This window comes from Schistocerca americana, chromosome 3, assembly GCF_021461395.2.
Source record: "Schistocerca americana isolate TAMUIC-IGC-003095 chromosome 3, iqSchAmer2.1, whole genome shotgun sequence".
Lineage (NCBI taxonomy): Eukaryota > Metazoa > Arthropoda > Insecta > Orthoptera > Acrididae > Schistocerca > Schistocerca americana.
In genome coordinates this window covers 871231326-871250335 of record NC_060121.1, presented here as the reverse complement: position 1 = coordinate 871250335, position 19010 = coordinate 871231326, and the positions used below count along the sequence as shown (strand labels likewise).

The window sequence follows — 19010 nt, the reverse complement described above, 5'->3', positions numbered from 1 at the left end:
TTTCTAATTTCCTAATAATTTTCCATACAAAGTTCACACAATTCCCATGTTACCAATTGTCATATCATTAGTATCATAGAATAGTCTACTCTAGTGATGCCCAGAAGGCCAATGTCAAATCTAGGGTATAGGCAAGTCAAGGGTAGTTTGAAAGTCCGAGTGACATAGCTCCAGGGGTAAACGCAGGCAATTCCTGGACGAGGTGCCTTAGTCAACCCGGAACACCTTTTGGTAACCATGAACCATTGCAACTTTCAGAAATCTTGCAAAGGTAGTGGTATATTTCCGGTCAGATTCCGCCAGTCGATGCTGGCTCCACAGGTAGTCCATGAAAGAGACAGCATCGGTGAGGGAAAGGTCGTAGATCGTGAAAATGGTGTGGCCCAAGAGCCACACCATTAGGAATACACCTCTCTCTGCAGGTGTGAAGCAAGTGATGAGTTTAGAAACTAAAAAGGAAGAAATAACTAAAGACAGAAATGAAGGCAAATTAAAAACAGGGACGGCAGCACACACAAATGAAAACGAAACTGGCGAGATAATCCCATCGCCCATAGAATTAACGAAGTAATAATCCTCTAAGATATATTACGTGTTTTCTAATTTCCTAATAATTTTCCATACAAAGTTCACACAATTCCCATGTTACCAATTGTCATATCATTAGTATCATAGAATAGTCTACTCTAGTGATGCCCAGAAGGCCAATGTCAAATCTAGGGTATAGGCAAGTCAAGGGTAGTTTGAAAGTCCGAGTGACATAGCTCCAGGGGTAAACGCAGGCAATTCCTGGACGAGGTGCCTTAGTCAACCCGGAACACCTTTTGGTAACCATGAACCATTGCAACTTTCAGAAATCTTGCAAAGGTAGTGGTATATTTCCGGTCAGATTCCGCCAGTCGATGCTGGCTCCACAGGTAGTCCATGAAAGAGACAGCATCGGTGAGGGAAAGGTCGTAGATCGTGAAAAGTGTGTGGCCCAAGAGCCACACCATTGCGTTACGTCGTGTTCGGGGGTTGGTCTGAATATCAGGGGTAAGGAACCAGTCGATTGACACATTGTCTGGTGTCGTCCCACCGATCAGCGCTAATAGCGCAAGTGCAAGGTCCCACACTTCTGTGACGTGAGGGCATAAGAGACGGTGCTCTCTGGTGTCTACGTCACCACATCGGCCGAAAGCAGCCGAGGGCCGTAGGCGGATGGTCGCCAGGCGATGATTAGTGGGTATTAAATTGTTTACGACACGATACCATAGCGCTGAAACTTCCGTGGGAAGGGCTGGGTTGTTGATATTAGCCCAAGCTTGGTGCCAGATGACCGACGGTCGTCTGTCCTCTAATTTATGTGGTGTGGGCTGGCCTCGAAGTGCCTGGTAAAGGCGCTTCGACGTGCGTGCCTTGTCAGTGGTCACTGTTAGGACGTAACTTTGATTGAGGTAATAGTCCTTGACTGTCGTCATCCGGAACGGAATATGTGTCAAACATACTGGTGCACGCGCCGATTGTGGGCGATAACGGTCGAAAAGAACCGCTGTTGTCCCACCTGGGTCTGTTTCACGCAAAGTGGCGATACGATGAATCAGGAGGGCCGCACATTTGCGGGGAAAGTCAATGAGTCCAAGGCCACCATCGACCTTTGGCAGTGTACAAGTCTGTGCATCAACTTTGAACAGTGCATGCTGCCACAAAAGCCAATATACTGTTTGTGAGATGGCTCTGCCAGTTTGTTTCGGTAGCGTAAGGAGTTGTGCTACATACCATGCCCGTGATAGGATGTACGTATTAATCAGTTGGATTCGTTGATGGAGGTCGAGTCGGCGATCAGCGTGGCTCATGCAAAGTCCTCTGATGCGCGTGAGAAGCCGCCTCCACGTGAGTGTTAACATGCGCTGCGGACAGGCAGTCACCTCGAGGCCCAAGATACGTTGTTCCCCCACAACTCGGTACCATGGGCGTTCGATGGTCAATGATCGTGGTCCTAGCGGGATCAGCACCGTTTCGTAGTGCCCCCGCCCATTATACTCATTACTCGCGGCGCGTTGCCGATTCCAGTAAGAGTTCGGGCACTGTTTGTGCATTCGCACAGAAGAAGAAGATGGTCAAGTGGCCGAAAGAACAGATACCATCTTAGTAAATATTAAATTAAATTTTGCTGTAGTAATGTTAATCAGTAAGACTTCATAATAGCAGATTCCAGTGGGAGATGCAATTCTCCTTAGTACTTACACGCCCCGCTGCGAGTTAACATGTTTAGAAACACATTTTGTCTGCTGAGCTGAGCGAGCGAGCGAGTTCAGGACTACCTTCGTGACGTACGCGCCGCGGTCTGTCTTTCTCGTGGACCTCGGCAGAAGGAGATCCGACACGATATTAGGAGGTAACTCCTGAGTATAAGATCACCGTTGGCCAAACGGAAACGCGAATGTTCAGCAACGTGCAGCCAGTAAAAAGATAGATAGATGAACAGCTAATAAAAAGTTAGATAGTTTAATGGAGTGTCAGTCGGCGGGATTATTATTTATCGCACTGTGGCAACCATAATACAGAAAGCAACGCTAATGTACGTCTAAGTACTGTATTTTCATGTCATTCCGAGTAAAATAAAGGAAATAACAGGCGAATGGAGATAAGTGTCATAAGCTCAAATGATGTAACGTACGAATAATATACGAGTAAATGACTCATTGTTGCTTAAAATAAAAGAGGTAAGAGATTGTGACGAAGACGAGAGTAATAAACGAATTTACGTAACTTTTGTAGTGAAATAAAGTCATAAAATAGAACAAGATGCTTGATAATCCAGCGTAAACTATTAATTGCTATTTAATTTAAACCTGGATTCGCTCAGATAACAGTGGGATTACGAAGTGTTTACGATATATCGTGACAAACACTGATAAGTTCCGCTTAGCGACGACAGGCATGCATGAATATATGTTATAATTTTGTATTATATAATTTATCTGAGTAAATGTACTGAAAATATTTATTTGTATTTGTTTAATGACCCACGATCGAACTCGGCAAGGTGTTAGAGTGCCGTTCTGAAGACGCGACAGCAGGTGTACCGGGCGCTATTTGGGTCCAACCGGTGGTGAGAGGGCGGCAGACGTCCTAGAAATCATTGTCGAGACTGACTAGCTAATAAATGAACATAAAATTGTATTCACTTCCGTATTTGATGTCCAACTGTAAACATTAAAAAGTTGTGATGTACCAGTTTAAACTGTTCTAAAGCGCAGAATAAGATCGAAAGTGTAGAATATCTCTGACAGTTAATATTGTGAAGATTCAGAATGATTATTTTTCATTTTAGCATTCAAAGCGTAATGAACTCTCATGAAGCTTTATGAATTGTTAATGCATCTTTCACCAGTTTGATAGTGATTTAATGGTTGGAGGAAACGCAATGAACGATATTACTACGATTGTGAATCCAGAGTATATAAGTTGTGCCGAGTGAACCGAACAGAATTGTTGAACGACGTTTACGATCCAACTGTGGTTTTTGCAACATTGCTGGAGCCTTTCAAGTCAGTTAGAATTAAATTTTAGTGGTATGTCAACAAGCATTATTCCGAATAGCAATTGCGATTATAGCTGACTTGAATATGAACATTTAAACTTTACTGACGAGGTGCAGTTTGTTATGTAATTTGAAGTGAGTTACTTAAACCCTTGCGTACTCGAGAAAAGGAGTACTGGTGAATACTGCTATTACAAAAGTGCATGAAAGGGGACCCTGACACCAGAGATTATCGTGTAGCTGGGACGATGTTCGCCGTCTTCGTTTGTTCACAATATCACGAACTTTCCTCAGTAATGCAATTCAACATTCTATGTCCAAATTATCCAGCCATCTACACTTTGTTAGCCAAAAGGTCGGCTGCAGAAGAAACGTATTTAAATAGAAGATTTGACTTACATGAATATTATTGTGGATTTGTCTGAGTCCGGATTACACTACGATTTGCACCTGCGGCGTGACGACATACGGTCACAACAGAAGCTATACGAGAAGTAAAAGTCCTCATCCGTTAATTAATTCGCCACAGGCCGCCTGGGACAGCGGAACAACCACTACTGGTTGTCGGGTGCGTTGTTTTTAATATTATGTTGTATTCCGTTGTGTACATCAAGTGGTGTGCTTTAATTGTGTGTACATGTGCAATTCATTAAACTGTATGATTTGTAGGCACACATACGAATAGTTACACATCAAATGACGCAACATACACTAAAGTGACAACACAACTGATCACGGGCAAATTACACAGTTTTTTATGGAAATATTATTTGAAGGTTTAATATTTGCAATAAGAAACACGTTAAGAGCAGTGTGAAGCACCATACCTACTAGATAGTCTGTTAACAACTCATCTCAGGTTCTTTTTGCAATGCAAATTAATTCAAATTAATACTACTTTAATGTCATGGGTTCGCGTAGAGAACTATTATTATGTGGCGTATTTATCACGGATAATTTCGGAGTAATTTCTGTGAATTCACTTAGCTGAGACGAAAGACAACCGTTATGCGTCAACCACAAGAATTTAATGAAAACTAATATTAATTTGCAGACACATTAAAATGACACTGAAATTATATACTATAAATAAAGTGCAAACTTGTAAGTTACTGCAGCGGCTCTGTCCGTTTGATACTGACAATATTCAAATAAAACGTGGCGGCCGTGCAAATGGCGGACAACAATCATTCATAAGCTAGCGCTGTATTGCGCGTTCTGATATTCTGAAAAAATACGTTATTAGTTTCCTTACACTTAGGGATGGTAATGATAGATAAATAAAGGTTTTAAGAGCAAATAAACACATATATTTAATCAAAATACAACGCAAGTACACTCATAATGTCTGTCACGACAATACTCATCCAAAGTCAAGACCAGAGAGAGTAATTACATAGAATCATTAGACTATTTCACAGTTATTAACCCTTTCCAGCCCAGTGATGCCATATGGCATCATCATATTTAACTTTTTCTCAAGGCCAAACTATTTGTCCAAAGATTATAAACAAGTGTGCAGGGCTTTCTAAAGTTCATTGTTCTTAGGTTGGCTACCTTGAATTCGCTAAAACAGAGAGCACCAGGCTACAATGCCTTGACAAAAGTATTGTTGCATGGTGTCTATGGTACAGTGCACCCACCTGGACTTTTAAAATGTTGTATCAAGGAAAAGCAAGCAAATTAATATAAAAGTTGCACTAATAAATTATTGTTGAAAGTGTAAATTAACTAGTAAACGCTTTGAAAATAATGCTAGTTAAGGTAATTTTCGGCTTGGGAGTCACAAACATGTGTGATTCCATTTGGCATCATTGGGCATTTGTTATGTTACCAAATGTAGTACATGCAATAACTTCAACTAAAGTTTACCATAATGTGTAGCTCTAATATTTTCAAGTTTCTTTTGAAGCTTTATTATACTAACTAATATTAATATGTTAAAATTTTTATTGATATAATTTACCAGTTTTTTTGCTGCTTTAGTAAAAAATTCCTGGTTTGCTTACCAGATGATTCGCAATCATAAATCATTATCAGAAGAAAAAATATTGCTCCTTCTCGTAGGTGATTTATCTGATTTGGACCTTGATACGTCTGATGTGGAGGAAGAGATTGAAAATGCTCGGCAGCAGGACCCTACTACACTGGATATACAGTTCCTTCAAGGAATGGACCTTGATATGATTGAAATTCTGGACCCTCAAGCCAATGATGAAGATGATGTTCCCTTAGCTTCAAGATTACTTGCTGAGCCAAACCTTGCACCAAGTCATTCAGCTCAGAAAATTCAGTGTGATACACACTGGGATCTTCGGTGGAGAATGAAGGACATTGAAGAAGTGGACACATCATGTAATGCAGTTTTTCTGGCCCTCCAGGAGATGAACTGACACCTTTGCAGTATTTCAGATCAATATGTAGTGATGACATTATCCAGAACTTAGTCGAGCAATCTAATCTATACTGCACACAGAAAACAGGTGCATCTTTAGATACAAATGTTCGTGAAATAGAAAAGTGTATAAGGAAAAACATCCTAGCAGGTGTTGTGAAAATGCCTAGTTACAGAATGTACTGGACAGAGGCTACAAGATTTTCTGCAATAGCTGACAATGCCTAGAAATAGGTTTGATAAGCTAAGAAATTATTTACATGTGAATGACAACACTGAAATGAAACAAAGAGAGGACCCTGATTATGACAAGCTGTTCAAAGTGAGACCTTTTGTTGACAAAATCAAACAAGGTTTTTCAATTATTGAACCTGAAGAATATCATTCAGTGGGTGAATTAATCATTCCTTTCAAAGGTCGTTCATCCCTGAAACAGTATGTAAAAAGCAAACCACACAAGTGGGGTATAAAAGTTTTTGCCCGTGCTGGTTCTAGTGGAATTGTGTACAATTTTGAAATATACCGAGGGAAAGGAACTGTACATAATGGTACTGGTCTTGGTATAAGTGGTGATATTGTGATAAGTCTTGTGGAAGGACTGCTAAAATATAAAAATTTTAAAGTGTTTACAGACAATTGGTTCACCTCTTACAATCTTACTTCTGCCCTGAAAAACTATGGAATTTTGGCTGTTGGAACTGTTAGACCTACAAGACTTCAAGGCTGCAATCTAAAAGCAGACAGTGAGCTGAAAAAGCAGGGACGAGGATCATACGATTATCGAACTGAAACAGAAAGGAACATCATAGCGCTGAAGTGGTATGATAACAAATCTGTCGTTCTTGCATCATTATACAAAGGAGTAAGTCCAGTAGAACCAGTGAAACGTTGGTCAGTGGGAGAACGAAAATATATTGATGTTCCAAGGCCAGACATTGTTAGAGAATATAACCATTCGATGGGAGGAGTTGATGTGCATGACATGCTGGTTGCTTTGTATAGGAGTAATATTGGTGTGAAAAGATTTTATCTAAGGATCGTATTCCACCTCCTTGACATGTGTGTTGTGAATGCGTGGCTCCTATACCGCTGACATTGCAGGCAAAGAAGAATTATCAAATACATGTCTCTGTTGATTTTTCGGTCTGATGTAGCTCATGGACAACTAAAAGCAGGAGACATTTTGGTAAGAAGACGAGGACGGCCATCAGATGACAGTCTATCGCCTACAGTTGTGAAGAAACGATCCCCATTGGGTCCCATCCCAGTTGATGATGTAAGGTATGACAACAGTCTAACATAACAGTCGCGACACTTCGCCTCGATTTTGTTGCCTACAGCGCCAGCAGCGCCCCAAGCGGTCGGTAGGTTGAACTGTGAGTTCGGCGCGATAGTGAAAGCGAATAGTGATTATTTATTTTCAATTATACAATGGTTTTTATCATCGGGAGCATTTGTAGCGCAATAAATTGCAGCAACAACAGGAAGAAGACACCACAGCTGTCTTTTTTTAGGTTTCCTAAGGATCCTGGAGGAAGATGGCGGCGCACGTTGATGTAGTAATAAATCGCTCGGTAAACTATGAGTATTTAGCGTCTACAAAGTGCATATCGTGTGATAAAATAGTAAAAAGCGGTATTAGAACTTGCCCAGTGATGCATGTGTGGTATCATCCACACTGCTTTGCGAAAGTAAATCTCGAAAACATATCGTGTGCTTGTGGAACAAAGTGCAACGGTTATCTAGATGCGACTGGAATGTATCGTGAAAATCGCGAAACCAATGTATTAGAAACACTGCAGAAAGAACTTCAAACCGCAAGACAACATGCTCAGCTACTGGAAAGCTTGATCAAAAACCTTTCTGAACCGCCACATAAGGAAAAAGTTCGAAATTTGTACAGTGATGTTGTTTTAAATACTTGTACTAACGAAAGAAATGACGCTCCATTGAAGAAGAGTGAACAACCTACAAAGTGCTTCTGAACACTTCTCGTGTAATTTAAAAATGGTTAAGAAAAATGACTGCAGTAAGTTGAAAACAAACACGAACATGAGTCAGCTTACAAATAACAAAAAACAGGTACTGTTACTTTCAGATAGTCACGGTAGGAACTGTGCAGAAGTACTGAACGAAATTTCAACAACCAGCTATAAATTTACATCTTTGATAAAGCCAAATGCTATATTCAAAGAAACAACATGCAATATACAAAACAAAACGTCTAGTCTAGGACAAAATGATTATGTTGTCGTCTTAGCTGGTGCAAACGATATCAATGGATCAAAACGTGGTTTTATGACATCACTAGATGAAACGATCGCAAAAACTAGGCACACACAACTAATTCTATGCACAATACCGTACAGATATGACATGCCAAATGAAAACTGCAAAATCTACCAAATGAACAGTTACTTGATGCAGAAGGCATCTTACAGTGAACACATCAGAGTTTTAGATGTAAATAGCTTCCTCCAACGGAAAGACTTCACCAGGCATGGGCTTCACTTACATAAAATGGGAAAAAGAAACTGTGTGTTAATCTGCTGAATGCCATCAAAAGTCCACTGGTAACAAGAAGTGCCATAAAACGTGTTACACCAGGACATCAAACATATTCGTGGTCCAATGAAGCTAATTTGGTGGACAATCTCAGAAGAATGAGCAATACTACAGCTGAACCAACAGCAACACCAGGAGCTGAAGAGCCATCAGTAACAACAACAAAAATGAATATGCAGTCAGGGTCATCAAGAAAAACACCAGAAACAGTTTTAGAAAAGAAGAAGGTATCCACAGTCAGCACTAAGTCACCAACAACATCCTATGCAAATATCTCGTCAAGTGCCACAAATCAGTCAGCCCACGACATCCAAGTGGAAACAGCAAAAAATGTGCAGCCACACTCCAAATCAGCACCACTGGAAACTGTGACAAGATCTTCAACACGAAAACGCAGACCTCCAGTCCACAGCCAGGATTTTTTATGGGCAAGAACACCAGTAGCTCCCTGCTAGCAGCAAACCAAAGGAAAACAGGTGCAGAGCAAAATTTTCATGAACCAAAACCACAAGAAAACCCGGTGAGTGGTGTCAAAAATCATTCCATTGGAAAACAGTCACTATTATCCTTTAAAATATTACACCATAATGTGCAGTCAATGTTTAATAAGTTACTAGAAATAGATCTGTTCCTAAAAACAAAGCCACACTTAGATGTTCTCTGTATTACTGAACACTGGTTAACAGAAGACAAAATTAAAAAAACCCCACTTGGCGAATTTACTCTAGCTGGTTATTCTTGTCGGAACAAAAGTAAGGGAGGCGGTACAGCAATCTATGTCAAAAAATGTTTAAGATACAAAAGCCTCACAAAGTACAATAATATGCAAATAGAAACAGACTTTGAATTCTCCTTAATTATCTTAACAGACTATAACCTATTGATACTGAATATATATAGAGCCCCTGATGGAAACATCCAAACCTTCAAACACTCCCTCGAAGCACTACTCACAAAAATTCACTCACTAAACAAAAATCTATTAATAAGTGGAGACTTACTTATTGACTTCCTCACACCTGGAAAAAACAAAGACGAATTGTTGAATATTACAAATTCATTCAACCTATCCCCAACTGTAAACACACCAACCAGGATCACAAAAAATTCAAGAACAGCTCTAGATCAGATTTTCATAAACACAGACAAACTGCACCACTCAATCGAAGTCATCAGCACAGGTTACAGTGACCATGAAGCCCAAATACTAACAGCGAATTTAAATTACATAGGACAATATCCCACAATAACTAAAATGCAAAGGCAATTTAATGATGATAATATAAGGCTTTTTAACTATCTGTTAAGGGCTGAAAACTGGGCAGAGGTCTATAAAGAAAATGATGTAAACTACATATTTAATTCCTTCCATGAAACATTTCTCCAACACTTCAATACTGCATTTCCACTGAAATCCAGGAAAATCGGAAACAAACACACAAACTCATGGGTAACAAAAGGGATAAGGATTTCCAGCCAAAAAAATCGTGACTTAAAAAATCACATGAAACACCATGACGTCGATGATCAGTTTAGGTCATATTGTAAGACCTATTTTGCAATCTATAGGAAAGTTATCCAACAAGCAAAAAAATTATACAATGATAAATTTATAAAGGAATCTAACAATAAAATGAAAGGCTTGTGGACGGTTGTAAAAAATGAAACAAACAGTAAGCAGCATGTTATAAACAAAACATTAAAACTAAACCTAAATGATGAAGTCACATCAGATCCCCAAAAAATAGTAAATGGTTTTAATGACTATTTTAGCAAAATAGCAGAAAACCTGATAAAGAACAACTGCCACAGACCAAATGCTCAACACCAAACACTAATAGAAACCGCACCGGTACAGGCATCAATGTTTCTTCACAAAGTCTCCAATCCTGAAGTACTTACAGTTATAAAAGGACTAAAGAATAAGTACTCCAGTGGTAGTGACAATATTCCTGATTTAATTGTTAAGAAATGTGGAGAATCCATTGTAGAACCCCTAACCCACATAATAAATGCATCCTTTACAAACGGAGTTTTCCCTGACCTACTAAAGACTTCTAAAATTACCCCACTTCACAAAAAGGGCTCTAAAAATGATGTAGCCAATTACCGGCCCATAGCACAACTCAGCTCATTCTCAAAAATATTTGAAAAATTATTTTACACCAGATTGGAAGACTTTACTAATAAACTATCCTTATTGACAAAACACCAGCATGGTTTTAGAAAGCAAAAGACAACTACCACAGCTATTTATGAATATCTCAACGAAACCTTAAAAGCACTGGATAATAAGGAAATCACTACTGGTATCTTTTTAGATTTATCCAAAGCGTTTGATGTAATTGACCATACCATACTCCTTAAGAAGTTAGCAAATAAAGGTATAAGAGGAATTGCAAACAAATGGTTAGAATCTTACCTGTCAAACAGATTTCAAAAAGTTGAAATTAATTTTGAAAAAAAGAATACAACCACCCATCAATCTACTGTCCACTCCTCTGACACAATGCCTATTAGATATGGTGTGCCACAAGGCTCAATCCTGGGACCCATACTGTTTCTGCTATACATTGATGATATAAGCACAAAGCTTGCTACAGGACATACCACACTATTTGCCGATGACACAAGTATTCTAATAATGGGTACTGATACAGAGGACCACAACCAAAAAATTAAACCGCTTATGTCGTCACTCAGCAAATGGTTCAACGAGAACAAACTGATTATAAACATACAGAAAACAACCTACATCAACTTCAGACTCTCATCCCAAAAACAAGAAATGCCTGATGTGATTATAAATAACCAAGAGCTTATGTGTGTGGACTCTGTCAAGTTTCTTGGCATATGGCTTGCAGAAAATCTTAAGTGGGAGACACACACAAATTATATCTCAAAAAAGCTCTCAACTGTGTGTTACATTTTAAGGATACTCAAAAAATCAGTCACAAAATCTGTTCTCATACATGTATATTATGCTTACTTCCATTCTACATTATAGTATGGAATCATATTTTGGGGGAACTCACCTGGAGGTAGATATATTTTCAAAATGCAAAAAATGGCAATACGCATAATATGTAATCTAAGACATAACGAATCATCCAGACAACATTTCAAAACAAATGGCATTATGACACTGCCCTCTGCTTACATTTATAATATCGTCTCATTTGTCAAGTCATACCTGTTAAACAATGACTGCACACTAAAATTCAATGGAGATATTCATAACTATGCAACAAGGCAGCAATCTGACCTACATATGATTCAGTCCAGAACTACCTGCTACCAAAAAAGTGTTTTAAATGTTGGGATAAAAATGTATAATAATTTACCCAATGAAATCAAAGCAACAAAGAACCCAAGAGCCTTCACACATAAGTTAAAAAAATATCTCTTGGACCATTGCTTTTTTGCAGTTGATCATTTTTTTGAAAGGGGTTAAAAATGTAAAAAATATGATAAATGTTCAATTAGGTCTGAAAATTATATACTGTGCATGTCTATGAAATACACTGGACTACTTTACTATTACATTTGTATTGGCTGTTTGGATTTTACCATACAACATTTGCATTTACTGTTTTGTTAAAGATAGCTAACTTCCTCATTGCAAAATAATGTAAAAACAATTTATTAAATATTACCTGCAAATATGTTCCCTTGCCCTATCCAATATCGTATGTAAAACCTTACATCTCTTTGATTTGTATTAACTGTTTTGTTGAAGAAAGATAATTTCCTTGCTACAAAATAATGTAAACATCAATTTGTAAAAATTACTGTAAATAGCTCTCTTGACCTATCCAATATCATATGTACAGCTGTACAATACTATGATTGCCTGGATCAATAAAAATACAATACAATACAATACAATATACCATCATGTTACTAAACTGTATCGTCAGGATTCACTTGCAAACTATATGTGAATAAATGATGAATGTTTCGTTTTAGGAGCAGAAAATGGCTAGTTAATAGCAGACGAGAAGACCTTATGAAGAAAGAGCCAGTTTACCTGTACAATAATATTAGGTTTTGTCCGCTACATTTCGAACAAAACCAGTTCATGAACGCAGGCGATAACAAACTCGTGTGGAGTGCAGTATCCACACTGTTTGACATTCCAAATAAACCACCGCAACTGACGATGAAGAGGAAACTGCCACAAAGATTCGGCAGTCAATCTAAAGCTGTAAAACAGTCCTATGACACAGAAGCAGCCAGTTCAACTCTCCATGTATCAGTGCCAGGTTCGTGTGAACATCAATACAGACATGCTTTGGCGATGAAGTGGTTAGATTAAGTGCAGCTGTTCGTGTCTTACAAAAGCGTGTGAAGTGTCAGAATGTGCAGATCGAGCGAAACTATTACGGGACAAGCAAAGTGCCTACAGACAGATTGTTTGAAAATTATTCAAATATGTGGTTTTTCGTGAAATGTAATGTAATCAGCTAATTATAATATTTTCAGCGTATTTCTCCCACTATTTGGCAGTTGCTTGTCCCACTTAGAATAATATAGAGGTGAAGGTTGTACTTGTGGCAACAGGCGGAAATGACACACACAGTAGGCCTACAGAACGATAAATGAGCTGTCGATCGCTTTTGCATGTAGAGGTACATTTCTGTCCTTCTCACATGTGAATCTGTGTGTTTATATTCTTTTGATATTAACGTGGTAAGCTGCAATTCTGTCCAATGTCACAAGTGTTTCTTCACGAATGTGTTGTAAAAAAAATGGTTCAAATGGCTCTGAGCACTATGGGATGTAACATCTATGGTCATCAGTCCCCTAGAACTTAGAACTACATAAACCTAACCAACCTAAGGACAGCACACAACACCCAGCCATCACGAGGCAGAGAAAATCCCTGGCCCCGCCAGGAATCGAACCCGGGACCCCGGGCGTGGGAAGCGAGAACGCTACCGCACGACCACGAGATGCGGGCTAATGTGTTGTAGCTTGCCACTCTATTCATGGTTTTTGTCCATACTTGCGCTTATTTTAGAATCACTTTTAGAAACATATATGCCTCCTGATACTACACAAACTGTTGGAGGTAAGAAAATAACTCGAATAATTCGGAAATTACGTAGGAAATGGATGTAAACAAACATTATGCTTACGACGCGTCTGACGTTCATCTTACCTGCCACTTGGAGCGCTAGTGTCGTTCCATCTGCCAAACGGCAACAACTTTTACAGCAGTTGAGTGTCGCGACTGTTATGTTAGACTTTGGTATGACAACATTGGACACTGGCCACAGCATGTAGGAAACAAACAGAGATGTAAATTGTGCATTACAGCATATTCTCGAACGAAATGCATCAAATGTAATAAACCTCTTTGCTTTACCAAAGACAGGAACTGTTTCTTAAATTTTCATGTGAAGTAACACTCATGCTGTAAAAAAAAAACATAAAATTGTCCTGAAATGCAAGTTGCATTATTATATGTACTAATTTTTCTTTAATAAACTGCATCAAATTGTGTAATTAAAATATTCATTCAAGTTCCATTACCAAACACTGTGATATCCCAATCATCTGACTGAAGGAAACAAATCCTGCCCAATGATGCCATATGGAGTCATCCCAAATTTCCCTCCAAAAATAAAAAAATAACAAAATTTCTTATAAATACACTCCTGGAAATTGAAATAACCGTGAATTCATTGTCCCAGGAAGGGGAAACTTTATTGACACATTCCTGGGGTCAGATACATCACATGATCACACTGGCAGAACCACAGGCACATAGACACAGGCAACAGAGCATGCACAATGTCGGCACTAGTACAGTGTATATCCACCTTTCGCAGCAATGCAGGCTGCTATTCTCCCATGGAGACGATCGTAGAGATGCTGGATGTAGTCCTGTGGAACGGCTTGCCATGCCATTACCACCTGGCGCCTCAGTTGGACCAGCGTTCGTGCTGGACGTGCAGACCGCGTGAGACGACGCTTCATCCAGTCCCAAACATGCTCAATGGAGGACAGATCCGGAGATCTTGCTGGCCAGGGTAGTTGACTTATACCTTCTAGAGCACGTTGGGTGCCACGGGATACATGCGGACGTGCATTGTCCTGTTGGAACAGCAAGTTCCCTTGCCGGTCTAGGAATGGTAGAACGATGGGTTCGATGACGGTTTGGATGTACCGTGCACTATTCAGTGTCCCCTCGACGATCACCAGTGGTGTACGGCCAGTGTAGGAGATCGCTCCCCACACCATGATGCCGGGTGTTGGCCCTGTGTGCCTCGGTCGTATGCAGTCCTGATTGTGGCGCTCACCTGCACGGCGCCAAACACGCATACGACCATCATTGGCACCAAGGCAGAAGCGACTCTCATCGCTGAAGACGACACGTCTCCATTCGTCCCTCCATTCACGCCTGTCACGACACCACTGGAGGTGGGCTGCACGATGTTGGGGCGTGAGCAGAAGATGGCCTAACGGTGTGCGGGACCGTAGCCCAGCTTCATGGAGACGGTTGCGAATGGTCCTCGCTGATACCCCAGGAGCAACAGTGTCCCTAATTTGCTGGGAAGTGGCGGTGCGGTCCCCTACGGCACTGCGTAGGATCCTACGGTCTTGGCGTGCATCCGTGCGTCGCTGCGGTCCGGTCCCAGGTCGACGGGCACGTGCACCTTCCGCCGACCACTGGCGACAACATCGATGTACTGTGGAGACCTCACGCCCCACGTGTTGAGCAATTCGGCGGTACGTCCACCCGGCCTCCCGCATGCCCACTCTACGCCCTCGCTCAAAGTCCGTCAACTGCACATACGGTTCACGTCCATGCTGTCGCGGCATGCTACCAGTGTTAAAGACTGCGATGGAGCTCCGTATGCCACGGCAAACTGGCTGACACTGGCGGCGGCGGTGCACAAATGCTGCGCAGCTAGCGCCATTCGACGGCCAACACCGCGGTTCCTGGTGTGTCCGCTGTGCCGTGCGTGTGATCATTGCTTGTACAGCCCTCTCGCAGTGTCCGGAGCAAGTATGGTGGGTCTGACACACCGGTGTCAATGTGTTCTTTTTTCCATTTCCAGGAGTGTATATATTATTCCAATCATTACGTAGGGAAATACGTGAACAAATATTTTTTCCCACAAGTAAATAAAAGTTGGGCTGGAAAGGATTAATATTTTTAACATAGAACAAAGAATAACACACGGAATAAACCGATGTTGTTTTTAAATATAACTACGTTGACTGATAAATGTTTTTTCTGTCATTTTTACATATGTCTTTCAAGAATCATAAAAGACTTAATTCATAGCACAGTTAGAAATTCCATATCAACAAATATTGTCGGCAACTAGTACACGGGTCGTATGGTGGGCGACAGTCAAATTGGTATCCCACTGCTGTCTGGGGCATCTCCAGACACGGCTTCGGGGTGAAATCTCATTGACTGGAGTAGACCTGTCTTCAGTGATGAATCCCACTTCGAAATCAGCCCCGATGACAAGCGAAGACATGTCTGGAGATGCCGCAGACAGCAGTAGGATACCAACTTGTCTCCCGCCAAACGGCCTTACAACCCAAAGGGATTATCTGGGGTGCCATTTCATTTCATAATTTCATAGGAGGTCACCCTTGGTTGTCATCCGTGGCAACCTTACAGCACAGCAATACATCGACGATATCTACACCCCGTTTTGTTGCTCTTCACTCGACGGTCTAACGCGCCAATTGGACACAATTTGGCAAGACACCGCTCAAGAGGATAACAAACAACTCTATCAGTCAATGCTAAGCCGAATAATTGCTTGCTTAAGGGCCAATGGTGGACCAGCGCATTATTGACTAGCTCAATTTGTGAACCTCTTTCTCTTGAATAAATCACTCAATTTTTTCTGAAACTTTAATCATTTGTATGTCTGTATGTGAACATAATATCTACCAATTTCCGTCGCATTCGGATAATTCCTTCGCGGTGTGTCTTTCCTTTTGTCATAGAGTATATATGAATGACCTATTGGATAATGTAGGAAGTTCCATCAGGCTTTTCGCTGATACTGCTGTTGTACACAGAGAAGTCGCAATGCTAGCAAATTGTAGCGAAATGCAAGAAGACCAACAGAAGATCGATACTTTGTGTGGGGGTTGGCAGTTGACCCCCAACATTACCAAATGTAGCTTATTACGCATTAATAACCAGAAAGAGGCATTATTGTATGATCACACATTTGCGGAACAGTCGCTGGAAGCAGTACACCCACAAAATATCTATTGAGTGTGTGTACAGAGTGATTTAAGGTGGAACGGCCACATGAAACTAATCTGACGTAAGGGAGATGTCAGACATCCACTGGAAGAATCCTGAGGAAATGTAATCCATCAAGAAAGGAGATAGCTTACGAAACCCTCGTTCGACCGGTGCTTGACTATTGCTCATCAGCGTGGGACTCATACCAAGTAGAGGAAAAAGAAGAAAGAGGATCCAAAGAAGAGTAGCCAGTACGTTTCGTTTCAGGTGCATTTAGCAAGTATGAAAGCTTCACAGAGATGCTTAAAAACTTGCAGACGCTGCAAGAGAGGTGTCGTGCAACATAGGCTGGCTTACTGTTAAAGTTCCGAGAGCGTACGTTGCTAGAAGAATCAACCAATATATTGTTTCTTATAACATATACCTATCTCTTAGAGAAACCATGAAGGTAAGATTTAGAACGGTTTGAGCTCACGTGGGGGCTTACCAGGCTTTCTGGAACAGCAAAAAGAAGGAAATGGCAATGCTACACAAAGAACCATCCGCCACACACCTTAAGGTGACTTGCAGAGTGTAGATATAGATGTAGATGTAATTGCATATAGAATAAAGATTGGAAATGGTGAGAAAAGCTTTTCCAAAAACCAGAAATTTGTTAACACACAGTGGCAATAACCATTCCCGTCAGGTCACTGAACCCTCCCCCCCCCCAAAAAAAAATCACACACACAAACACACACACATCCCCAACCAGTGGTACCTATCGGATGAGGATGACACGGCGATCGGCCAGTGCCGTTGAGCCTTACGAGGCGTGTTTGGACAGAGAGTACGGAGTATATAAAAATGAGTGTTAGGAAATCTTTTTCGAAGATATTTGTATAGAGTATCACCTTGTACAGAAGTAAATAGTTCAGCCAAGAAGAGAAAGGAAGCTTTTGATATGTTCTGCTACAAAAGAATGCTGAAGATTAGATGGGGAGGGAGGATAACTAATGAGCAGTTACTGAATCGAATTGGAGAGAAAAAAAAAGAAAAAAATTATGGTACAATTTTACTATAAGGAAGAATCACTTGATCAGGCCACATTCTGAGGCATCAAGGAATCGATAGTTCAGTGAGGGACGTGTGAGGGGTAAACATGTAGAGGGAGACCAAGGCTCGATTTAATATATTGAATACCAGTCATTCCTGCCTGAAACCACGATTTTATTAATTTTGTTTCACATGAAACCACCGATGCTGTTGAGAGCGAAAGCCGTCTAGTGCTACACTGAGACACTCCCACTAATGTAGTACACTGTAGCAGTCGCATAGTAGTGTTCGAAGAACCAGTCAGCGCGGGTATTGTGCTACGTAATTGTAGGAGATTGTCACATGTACCTGTTTTTATATTTTTTTAAGCGATCAGATCATATTCAGGAGATCATTAACAGTGAAAGAAGTGTATCGAAAGGAATTGTGCGTAAATTTGAGTTATTCGGGAGATCGTTAACAGTGAAAGTAAGTTTATCTAAAGGTACTGCTGCTTTTATAAGTGCTTTCGAAATGAAACCACTGTGGTAGCGTGTGCTTTTGATATAAATTTGTTAAATTTTAGACCGATTTTTGCTTTTTATATAGGACTATAATTTGTTTTAGCCATTATGAGTTCATGGAAGTGCGAGATGTGGGACTGTGTCTAGGAAAAATACGTAATTGGTTTCAACTGTATCTCATGAAATGAAAACTGCATGTCTCAGAGGTTCCTAAGTGAAACCATATCCTTAAAATAATTGTTTGTTTCTGTTTTGCCGCTTTGTTCTTGTATTCGTCGCTTGCTACTTTGATAAAGGCCAGTTTAGTGAACAGCTGTAATAATCAAGTTTTTATTTTGTTGGGACTCGAAGGGTTAAGCAAGCAGGTGCAGGTGGAAGTAGTTTCCAAAACGTTGCACAGGTTAGAGTGATGTGGAGAGCTGGACTGAACCAGTCTCCTGACTGAAGACCACAAAAACATCGGCAGTAATCACTGCATAACGAAACCCAGCTTACGATAATGAACAGGAGTACAGTGCACACTCATTAGAAAATCCTAAAATCCAAGATGTAACGATAACGAGACAAGTGTCTCCCTTATTGCGTAACACGCAGAGTGCAAATTGTATTTCGCAGACGTGATTATCTCTGAGTCGTCAAGGAGGCGTTCTTTATAGTACTGGAGGAACGAAGATTCACGATTGCGACCGACTAGTGCCGAACCTGCTAGCCGCCGTGGACGTAATTGAGAGACGTCAGTTGTGATAAAGAGCG

The 19010-nt window shown here is 40.5% G+C and overlaps 1 protein-coding gene across 1 annotated transcript; it reads left to right on the top strand.

Annotated features, from left to right (window-relative positions):
- Window positions 1–6141: 6141 nt before the first annotated feature.
- LOC124606448 (piggyBac transposable element-derived protein 3-like) lies at window positions 6142–7014 on the top strand. Its single transcript, XM_047138430.1, has one exon. It carries the CDS (start codon window positions 6142–6144, stop codon window positions 7012–7014), a length of 873 nt encoding a protein of 290 aa, XP_046994386.1.
- Window positions 7015–19010: the final 11996 nt, after the last annotated feature.

Coding starts and splice junctions, on each gene's coding strand:
- LOC124606448 (XM_047138430.1), top strand. CDS start 6,142: ATGCCTAGAAATAGGTTTGATAAGCTAAGAAATTATTTACATGTGAAT.